The sequence below is a fragment of the Crassostrea angulata genome, chromosome 10, assembly GCF_025612915.1.
Source record: "Crassostrea angulata isolate pt1a10 chromosome 10, ASM2561291v2, whole genome shotgun sequence".
Taxonomy (NCBI): Eukaryota; Metazoa; Mollusca; class Bivalvia; order Ostreida; family Ostreidae; genus Magallana; species Magallana angulata.
In genome coordinates, this window is record NC_069120.1 from 37874030 (window position 1) to 37885244 (window position 11215).

Sequence of the window (11215 nt, forward strand, 5' to 3'; positions counted from 1 at the left end):
AAAAATAGAAATAAAATATGGCTTGACAGAGAAGAGAGATGGTACAAAAATAATAAAACCAAGGGAGAAATTAATATCTTCCTTCTTTTTTCTTTACTGTTAATACGCATAGAGTTACATAATGTATATCTTTTCATACATGATTTTACCAACTTTGCCAGATATGTCATGTCAGAAAACACTGCAGTAGTACATTAACACGATTTTATTTCTTCTATTATTAAGGTATCTTCAATTATAAAATAACCAGTAAAGATGCACAAGATATATTATGTAATTAAAAAAAAAAATCAGAAAATAAGAAAATTCAAAAAGCAAATGTAAGATACTATTATTAACTACATGTAATTGGCAATTGTTTTGTTAGCTTCTTAAACAAGTTTATTGATATCCATGAAAACTAAACACAATTTTTAAATCAACAAAGTTTTTTTTTTATTGGGAAGAAGTTATAAGGACTGCCCAAGAAATTAACATTGACATTGCTTAGATTCAAAACAAGAAACCCCAATTCCATATTGCAGCATTTGTCATTACTGTTAACATATATCATGCATTTCTCTGAAGGCTTTTATTCTAAATTCTCCAAGAAGTCCTCGTGTGTCGGTGTCCATTTGTAGGAATTTCAGGGCGCTACGATTTATCTGTAAAAAGAAAATGCACCAATCAGAAAAAGCCAAGAGTAATACAATAGGATTTTTTAAAATAATATACTTTGCTTGTGATTTTAAATTTTAAATGAAGATGAAATGAAATTAATGAAACATTCATTTCATCTTTGTTAAATAGGTACATAAACCCTGTATCAGTACTAAGTACTAAGTGGCTATGCAGGCGCATGTATCTTTTTAACTTTCAGCTTGCACATAAGTTAGATTGAATAGGATTTTGATTTGTTCATTAAAAAAAATTAATAAATGAATGTTAACTTGTTCCGTTTCTGGGTGCTACGTTGTTGTTTTCATTTTCAAGACTTCCTCCGTCTGTATTAAAAGAAGAGAGGTGAAAATCCACTCCTTCTGCAAAATAAACAAGACAACGTACTTTGTACACCGTTTTTTAAAACATGTGTACATGCATGTCTTTGTAGCTTTTAGTATGAATTACACCTCCATATATAGTCCAAGGAACGCTTTGATTATGTTCGCTGTGCTGTGCTATATAACTTCAGAGCAATGTTAATCGAGCTCATGCAGCTGGTTTAGTTTCTCACATTAGAGATTGAATGAAACCGTCTATTGCATATTTTTTTGTTCTGTTTGTTTCTTATTTCTGTTCTCAGACTGATACAGTTAAAGAAATAAACAGCAAAGTTAAAAAAAAATCCAACGGGTATAACCTTGGGTTGGTCACGTGATCTAATCATGTGAATCCTGAGAAGCCCAGAAGCTTCTCAGAGGATTTTATCACGTACCGACCAAATTTACATCCAGGTGAACTTTACCATTGCTGTTTACCAACTGTATTTATGTTCGAGAAAGACAAATCGTTTAGAATTATAAACATAACATTTACTGTGTTTTTATGTATTATGCAACCGCCAAACCATAAGTTCGCGCGGTGAACAAAGTAACGTAAAAATATGACCCTTTGACCTATGTTAAAGTTACTAATAACACAGAGATGAACGTTTAAAGATTCATATAAGGAAACATATTAGACATTGTAAATAAAATAAATTGCATATGTGAAAAATGAGAAACCAACCTGAACTCGACTCCGGTTGCGTCACTATAGTTTCACTGTCTGCCATTTTTTCAGCTGAATATAAATAAAGATATTTAAAAAAAATTAATTTCTACATTTATATTTTTATAGTTTGTATGGTCTGAAACCAATATAAATGTATACATTGGTATTCAGTATATGCGTCTATAACATACTTCCTTTATCTCTAAGCTGTGCCTCGCTTGGTTCATCGTGTTCAGCTGCTTTTAGTTCACCTGATGGATCAACAGAAACATTTTTGTTGACAGTGCACGTGGATGGAAAGTTAAATTGTTAAATGTATAAATGTAAATTCATAAACACACGTTACTGCTCCGTTTCACGACATCTTGATAATTTCAGATTTACATGCAAGTGCTGCAAATATATGGAGACAGGATTGCAATGAAGAAAAATAATGTTACAAATGTAATATACTTGTTATCGTTATATCAGTTTACTTTAAAAATTAATATTTACCACTGCTACTGCTCCGTTTCACGGCCTCTTGGTACTTCTCCAAGTTCAGTTTAAAGTTTTCTAGCTCAGCTTTCAAACTGGAGGTTCGCACCAGAATCTTTTCAGCCTGGGTTTTATCCAGTACTGTGTCCTCACCATCCCATTGTCCCTCCCCATCAATCTTGTCTATCTGACCACTCAGGAAGGCACTCTGTAACCTCACCTGATTATTAAGCTCTAAAACACTTTTTTCTACGTCTTGCACGCTAGGTATACGGTACATATCCGACGCCATTTTGAAATTATCTTAAAAATTATTTCATATCTTCCCCTTTTCCTTTGCATGAATCACAATCGCAAAATCGTTCTTTATAATTAAATTTTCCTGTCTTAAATATAAGTTCTACCTCAAATTTCTTTTACCTGTTTCGTTTATTTATGTCCTTATATGTATTTGGTTTTTTTGTTGGTTCATTTGGGCTATGATGGTAGCGGGAATTGTAGAAATGATATATATTCCGCGTTAGCTGCAGTACTCGCTACCTTCATATCCCGCCAAAAAAAAAATCTACTGGCGCTAATGGTGAATAGTAGTATGTCAGTAAACCATTGTAGTAAATTTATGATGTCATGCATGATCATTGAAAATGTTGTTTACTATTAGTTGCGTGGTTTCATTTTATTTTTAACTGTAGTTAAGGAAGGTAATGCGTTTTTGGAGTTCTGAACGGAACTGGAGGTTGATAGATCGAGTTTTTAAACGAGAGTGCAATGTTTGCCATCGTCAAAAACGCACAGTTTATATTTATATTCGTTCGTTCAAGAGTTCGTTCAAGAGTATTTAACCGTTAAGTTCTAACAGTGTAGATATGCAAATATTTTAAGAATTGAGAGAACTAGCAAAGAAAGCTTAGAGGGGAAAACAAATTAAATCATACGTAAGAACAATGCACTGTGCCGGATAATTCTGCCAGTGCCAAGATGACATTTTTGCACCTGTCTAAGCTGTAACGAAAAATTCAAATATGCCATACATGTATGATGGACTATTGCTTAAAGAGTTTATAACAACCTTTGTTTTTAATGTACATGTATATCAGGTGAGATATTTACCTTTAACAAATTTCTAAAGGAAAATTATTTTTCCCATAAGAAAAAAATATTTCTTATAGGGTAGGTACCAGAGTGAAAATGAAACTTCCTAAAGGAATTTAAATTCCGATAAAATTTGAACAAAACTCCTATAGGATTTTAAAATCCGATAGGAATCTTAATTTCTTATCAGAAAACTACCTGTTTGAATCAAATTCCTGCAGAAAATACTTTTCTCTCAAAGGAATTATAAATCCTGTAGGATTTTTAGAAAATATATAGAATTTTCAATATTTCCCGTAGGAAAATTATTTTTTCTATGGGAAATATTGTTTTCCTACGGGATATTAATTTTTAAAGGTAAATATATCACCTGTCAGGTGAGACACACATAAAAAAGTGGTTATATACAATCTAGACAAAAGTCTATCATTTGGTATATATGGATGTTACTTAAAGGGGCATGGTCACGATTTTGGTCAAAAATTATTTTTCCGATTTGAATAATTACAATGCTTCAGTGAGGCATTCTTAATAGGCAAACAAAATTTGAGTGTCATTTGTTGAGTTATAAGCGAGTTACAGAGCTTACAATTCTTTGACATGTAAACAAAGCTTTTGTTTACATTTTGAATGTTGAAGTGAAAATCTTAAATTTAGACCTAAAATAAATGTGTTAAACGTTAGGAACTGTGTAGATATGCTTAAAATGAATAAGAAGATAGAAAAATCAGCTTAAAAAAGGTTTTTAATTGGTATATTGAACCTATGTAAACAAAAACATGGCACGAGCCTTGTTTACATGACACAGATTTGTGAGCTCTGTATCTTGCTTAAAACTTAAAAGACTGACTCTCAAATTTCATTTGATCATTAGAAATGCATTTCTTAAGCATTGTTAATAATAAAAAATAGAAAAATAGAATTTGACGAAAATCGTGACCATGCCCCTTTAATGCCACCTTGGCACGGCGTAATGATTTGGCACATCGTTACACATGACGTAAGCTTGTTGTTGCTCACTAATGTGTTGAGAGTGACACTGGCTGACCTAAGAAATTGTGCTCGTCATGGGATTTAGACCTGCATAGATTAGTCATAAACACTCATGAAAAATGAACTATCACAATAATACTTATGAAATCGTCATATGGACAATGATCAAGATTGAAAATCTTCCTGAATAGTTTTCTAAATATTTCCCGTGTAATGAGTAGTGTGTCAACATTTTTTGTAATTTTCATTATATCATAAATGATATAAACCTGAACAATTGGCTATTTCTATTGGTTACCATTTGGTTAACAGATAAATACAGTTGTTCTGCTAGTTTTCTCGTAGATTATGATAAACCCATTTTTGTTCACCAAAATCTCTGAATTAGAAGTCGGTTGTGTTTTTCGTATTAAATAAAAAAAAGTAAACATAAAAAAGAAAAACAAAATGAATCTTTTATTTCAAACACGTCATAAAAAAACAGTCGTTATAATACATGATGCAAATGTAGATGGGCACTTGGTTAATGGTTAATTGTAAAAGTACAATGAAATATACATTTATATACTATAAATAGTATCACATGACCTAGCTGCATGTAAAGAAAATATTTCACAGCAGAAAGACAGTGCCACTCCCTCCACCAACATTGCTTGTTGATATCTTTTTATTCAAATTATATAGCATTCAGAAAACATTAGTTGGAACTGAACAATTTTTAGTTTTTTTTAAGATGAAAGACTTGAATACTAGTAAAACATCATTATACATCAAAACATCTACATGCATTAAATAACCAACAAATAACAATCAGTTCATTGTGATACGTATTACAGAAATAATATATTTCTGTCTCGACAAACACGTACAAAATAACATATAATATGACCAATATCGTCAATAATCTTTACATTTATAGAACACAGCGGATTTCACAAGTATTAGATTATGGCATTACATGTACTTTTGATACCGGTGTGCTTAATGTTTGAGTACATGAATGAACCATAATAATTTCATTGTATTATATTGAACAAAGAATGTTTCGTCACCAGTGTAAACACATTGCCGTTTCGTTTTGTACGAGTAATTACTGCATCATACTGTATACATGTATGTTGCTCATTGCGGTACATTTGTTCATCAATATCTCTCACCATGGTTATAATCATCGCCATTTTCATGATCGGCGAAAAATCAAGTCTTTAAAAATCACCATCACCAACATCATTCCCTTCTTTCTTTTGACAAAGTGAAAATCTACTAGTATCTGGCGGCATTCCAATTCCACTGTCGGTTTTCGAGGAAGGATGTGGGCCACCTTAAAAGGAAGAATTCACACATCAATATGAATTCAGATTTGGAACATTCAGATTGTCAATTTTTTTGCCATTCTCATATAGTTTCAGCATCAACAAATTTTCGTATCAATGAGTACGATAGCTGCCAGTTAGGAATTTAAAAAATATCTACCTTTAGGAACTCTTAATCTAGCCTCTCCCAATTTTGATACCTGCAAAGACAATAGTATAACAACCTTGCAAAAATATCAAACACAATTTTAAACACCATTAACGTTCTCCCAATGCTTGATAAGAAAAAGAATCTGTGAAAAAAACCTACTCGTATTACGTGCACAATTAATCCAGTTTATACCCTTTACTTAGCGCCCCCATCCCCCCTTTTTCATGAAGTAATCGACACCACAAAATTGCAACCATTACATCAGGCTGTCCAAAGATAATTGTACGTTTGTTGTTACCTTAATGATAATATACCACTAAAGGAGGGATTAATGTGTCAAGAACTGGCCCCCATGATGCTCGAATTTCAAAAGAAAACAAAATTACAAACAAAATTAATAAATTTCATTTAAATGCTTTGAGTATATATAACACATTCTAACAGTTAAAATGAATCCATCAATAAATATCCGAAATGTATGATCCATTTTGGTCCCCTAATGTTATGTATTCCTACTAAAACAGTGTTTTAGCTAATACGGATATTTAAAAAAAAAAATAAAACAGCAATATCTTTTAAGTTTTAAGCGTCTGGGTGATGTTAAACATAAAATTAACTTTGTTCAGCCTTGGAACAATAAAAGCACGAAAAGAATAAAAAACAAGCAACATCATACATATTTTTAGGTCTTACTTACATATTCTTTAATATTAAATTCCAAATTTCTTAAGTCGTCCTTTAATGACAAGAGTCGGTGATCCAAGAATTTTGCTCTGTTAGGGCAAAAATCATGTACATGCGGCTCATATCCAGCGTCTAAATACTCAATGACCCCAGCTAATTGTGCGTTTTTCAGCCTTATGTCTATTGTTGTACTTTGTAGCTGAATGGACACCTCCCTAAGGGTGGGCACTTTTTCCATTGTAACAGTTTCACTTACAACGTCCTGGAAAATTCACTTGAAGGTCCATGTTAAGAATAAACGGTGTAACAATCTTGGTGACATTTTCAAAGATGGCTGTGAGAATTCACCAAATTGTCAACCCAGCGTATCGGTATAAGATATACGACGAACATCATAAAAATGAAACGAGGAAAAAATTCGCCATAATTGAAAATCTCCAATTATAGACTTATCGAGGCAAACACGTAGGTATTAATATACTTGAAGGCTAAACATATTTCCTTGTTATCAAGGATATTTTAAAAATACTGGCGATCGAGTGACGTTATGTTTAAGGGGGAAATATAACAATGTACGTAAGAGCAAAAGAGGAAAACGTTCGTTTGATGTAAGAGTTTGATGTTTTGACTTAGCATTTTCCATCATATACTATATCATAGTACTACATTGTAAATAAGTGGGTATATGGTCATTTCCGAATTCTGAAAACTGAATAGTGTAAATAAGATGTGAGAGGGAAAAGGAAAAAAAATGTTTTAGTTGGTAGATGTGGGAGTTATCAAGTTGTTTATTAAAAATTAAAAACAGATTTGATCATAAATAAAGAATGTTTTATTTAGCAATATCGATCGTATTTTTTTCCACTTGTAAGAAAATACTTCAAAAACTTGAAAATGATTCGGTTGACTATATACGCAAATTTGGATCATTCCACTGTAGACCCAGGAATTCTTTGATTATATATATATATATATATATATATATATATATATATATATATATATATATATATATATATATATATATATAAAAGTATTGCAATAAATGACATTACTTCAAGTGTCTAAACCATTATAACCGAAAAAGTTCCATCTTTATCCTTTTGCAACAATGGCCATTTCACACTTGATATGAAAAAATAAAATACTGCATAACTGCAGTTTTAATACTTCTGCTATGTTGATTTTTAGGTTATCATGCATAATAGTAAAATTATACCGTGCTAGACTCATTTTGGCAGCCCAAACGGAAAAGTCATTCATAAGTGAATATCATAGTTTCTTAAGACATTGATTTGTTTTTTTTTCTTGGATAGCAACATTTTAAAAGACTTTTCCATAAAGCTTCCAATACGATTTTGGAGCCACCAACATGGAAAAATATCAGCTCAAAACTTAGGGTTGGTGGCACTGAGGCCTGATCAAAGCAATTGTTTCAGGTTAGGAAACAATTAGGATCCTCGTCTTGAGAACAACTCTCTGGTATAGTGTCTCATTAATCAGAGTATAAGATCTTGATGGCAAAATCTAAATATGTCCTCGCTGGGATAAACTAAACACTAAATATGCTTTATCTTTTCCCTGTTGTTAGCGATCGATATGTAATGCCTTTTCATATTTCTTTGGAATCCTTTTGATCGGCCAACATTCTTTGGAAATGGGTGTAGAACATTGGAATTTAAACCAGACAGGAAAAAATGACAAGTCTAAAAAATCGCATTCAAATACCGTCCATCTTCTTTAAATTTAAGCAAGAGATGTTTTATTGGATATTTCAGACATTTTAATGTTATACCATATTTATTCAAAATGTACATTTTATCATATTATCAGAAATGCTCTAGTCTGACATCAAAATTCGTCTTTAGCTAGTAATTCAGTTGTGTTTACCCTTTAGTGGATTATGACAATTTTATTAACAGTACAAAACATAAGTTTTACCTTTATTTGACAATGTCTATATTGCGCTTATGTTTGCAATCTTTCATATCAAGTATTTTATATCTCATTATTCTCTACATTTAATCAGAAAAAAGTCTGGCTACAAAAATGTACTGTAATTTTTTTTTTTTTTAGAAATTTCTCCGGTCGACCCTACAATCTTGGTTTGACTTTATTTATGATTTATTTCGCAGTTGTGTATCCTCGCTTGAAAGTTTGAATAGTAATTCGAGAGATCAACTTCTTTTATACATCCTGTTACCTAAGGTTATATGACACTACTTCTACATCAGCTGTTGTTTAAACGAAGGACAAGTCACAATGGGAATAGTTTTACCTTGTTCTGTCGTAAATTCCTAAGCGTACTCTATAACAAACATCAACCAATCAGAAAAAGCAACGCTTATCAATTTTATCAATATACGGTTTAAATGTCTTTGTTTTGCCTATGCTGCTATTATATAAAACGTAAACTCCTTTTTCATTTGTTACTGTTATCAACAATAATAATAATATTGCGTAATACGATCCCAGAACTCAGAACAGATGTGTGTATTGAAACATGATGCAAGTACAAACGTACCTATTTCTTTGTTATTGCAGCAAACGCATAAGTTGGCGAATCGCTGAATTACCGCTTTTCAGTAGAAATTGTCTATTATGACAGAAAAGTGCATTCAGGTACTAAAATATTTGATGTAACTTTGTATTTTGATCGGCCAACATTCTTTGTAGATAGATGTAGAACACTAGAATTTAAACCAAACAGGAACAAAAAAAATGACAAGGCTAGAAGCACATTCAAATCAATAATCAAAATCAAGAAGGTTGATTGCTATTTAGCCAAAAAAAAAAATAAAGACTTAATTCATTATTTGTCAATTGCACGCACTCATCGTATAAGTCAAGAAACATCACAATGCAAACAAAGACGAACCGATTTGAAATGTGCTATTCATTCTACGTCCGTTTATCTTTATTGGTATTATTCAAAATAAAAGAATCATACTTTTAATATCAAAAGATGCATGATGATCGTGGTCGGGACGTGAATAAATCCAATGGGGTCCAAAGGATTTTATAATAGATTTGTTTAAGCCCCGACTATAATTATCACCTCATAATATTCAAAGAATGATTCCCTATTACTTATACATGTAGATATATTTATAAAATTATAGGTATTTTTATGTTATTTTTATATGGCTGTATAATTATGCAAACCCCGCTTGCGCTCCAACGGTACGACTTTCGCGTCATCGATTAAATGTATTGAACTATATGTTACAAATTTGATTCGTAGTGTTATCACAGACAAAGACACTGGGAAATGTACATATAATGTAATAGAACCTTTATAAAAACACCAATGTCACATCTAACACTTATATTCATCAATTGAAAGTAACTCGTTTTTGCTCATACCATATCACAGATTTATTTTGCAAAAACCAGTAAGACCTTTCTAAAGTAGGAATGACCATTTGCTGCATATCAGACCTGGAAATTAAGGCACATTATCTTATGATTTCTGATAGTGCATACTAATTTTGGTCTGCTGACTGGATTATAATAATGATTTAAAAAAAAAAAATCTAACAGAAACTAAATACCAATAGTTATAAATACCAAAAACCAAAACAGCATTTTGTTCCACTTAGAGGATGGCAAAGATTCGGAGAGAATTTTTAGATAATTGAAATACGAATGATAAATACTTATGTTACTTTTAAAACGAAAAATCGAATGACAGTGATTGGATTTATTGTTGAAAAAACAATAACAAAGTACAATTAATACACATAAGCAAAAATACTACAACGCCCTTGGATATCACTGCAATGATTTGAAGCAGACATATAGCCTTCCTGTTTTATCTATATCCATTGAATGTGTTTATGTTCTACAAATTGACCCAAAAGTGCTCAATGTGTAGGTAAAAAAAGGTTGAAATACTATACATAAACTATACGTGATTGCCAAATCCGGAATTATCAGGGGGTATGTGTTGGTGAATTTGTTTATCAACATACTTCCTCTTTGTGGCATTTGATATAATAAATAGAATACTTAAAGGTTTGTTATTTTCACGAAAATTTCCATTCAGATTGGAAAATTGTTTAAGGCTCGATGGTCGTGGCCTTTTTTAGACTGTGTTTATCTCTTTTAAAAAAGAATATTTAGGAAAACTCCCAAATTTAAAAGAGAAAATAAATGTTTTTTCTTCTTTTTATATACAATGTAACAGTTTGTAGCTAAATAAATCATGCCTTTAAATTTGAGGTAGATATGGTAGTTATTTTGTTAACCACCTAGCCTCCTAAATAACTGAACTTTTGAACCACTCAAGCAGGAATTCAGCGGAAAGAGAAAATCAATTATTTTTTTTTCAAAATGACAATGGAACCGAGTCGTTAACATTTTTCTTACCGAGGGTGGGCTCGACAGAATTAATTTTTTGTATGTATGGGTTTAGTTATGTGATGCTGCAGTATATAAAGCATACACCCCCCCCCCCCCCCAAAAAAAAAAATTACCCCAAAAATGTAATGTAGTTCCTATACCCAATTTATATTATTCAAATCATTTTTATGCAAGTGACTTGCATTTTTTTTATACTTATACACAAGGCCCTTTTTCGTCAATTAAATGATACTTACATAAGTTTGTTAATCGTTGCAATGATAATTTATTATAACTGAGGTCTCTTTGATGTAGACCGCCGCAATATCTGTCTATTCTAATTATATGTCTGTCCGTATTTGGTGCTTTAGTTCTGAAATAATATGAGTTTTAAAGTTTAACTTTCAAAGTAAAATAAAAATAAAATGAAATTAAAGAAAGTAAAAAAGATATTAAAATATCTTGTATT

General features: G+C 31.4%; 2 protein-coding genes across 2 annotated transcripts; both read right to left on the reverse strand.

Annotated features, from left to right (window-relative positions):
* Positions 1 to 219: 219 nt before the first annotated feature.
* Positions 220 to 2695, reverse strand: LOC128165106 (uncharacterized). The gene is made up of 5 exons (XM_052829320.1): positions 2188 to 2695; positions 1887 to 1943; positions 1708 to 1761; positions 930 to 1019; positions 220 to 644 (listed from the first exon to the last, which is right to left on the reverse strand). Exons 1-5 carry the CDS (start codon positions 2459 to 2461, stop codon positions 634 to 636), a joined length of 486 nt encoding a protein of 161 aa, XP_052685280.1. The 5' UTR covers positions 2462 to 2695; the 3' UTR covers positions 220 to 633.
* Positions 2696 to 4702: 2007 nt separating this feature from the next.
* Positions 4703 to 6860, reverse strand: LOC128166823 (uncharacterized). Its single transcript, XM_052832223.1, has 3 exons — positions 6416 to 6860; positions 5728 to 5767; positions 4703 to 5575 (listed from the first exon to the last, which is right to left on the reverse strand). Exons 1-3 carry the CDS (start codon positions 6638 to 6640, stop codon positions 5460 to 5462), a joined length of 381 nt encoding a protein of 126 aa, XP_052688183.1. The 5' UTR covers positions 6641 to 6860; the 3' UTR covers positions 4703 to 5459.
* Between the last annotated feature and the right edge of the window lie 4355 nt (positions 6861 to 11215).

Excerpts from the sequence above, each read along its gene's own strand:
- LOC128166823 (XM_052832223.1), bottom strand. The coding sequence starts at position 6,640 with ATGGAAAAAGTGCCCACCCTTAGGGAGGTGTCCATTCAGCTACAAAGT. Across the intron at positions 5,768-6,415 it reads AATTTAATATTAAAGAATAT|GTATCAAAATTGGGAGAGGC; the intron begins GTAAGTAAGACC and ends TTGTCTTTGCAG. Across the intron at positions 5,576-5,727 it reads TAGATTAAGAGTTCCTAAAG|GTGGCCCACATCCTTCCTCG; the intron begins GTAGATATTTTT and ends CTTCCTTTTAAG.
- LOC128165106 (XM_052829320.1), bottom strand. The coding sequence starts at position 2,461 with ATGGCGTCGGATATGTACCGTATACCTAGCGTGCAAGACGTAGAAAAA. Across the intron at positions 1,762-1,886 it reads GGCACAGCTTAGAGATAAAG|CTGAAAAAATGGCAGACAGT; the intron begins GAAGTATGTTAT and ends ATTTATATTCAG. Across the intron at positions 1,020-1,707 it reads GCAACCGGAGTCGAGTTCAG|AAGGAGTGGATTTTCACCTC; the intron begins GTTGGTTTCTCA and ends TTTATTTTGCAG.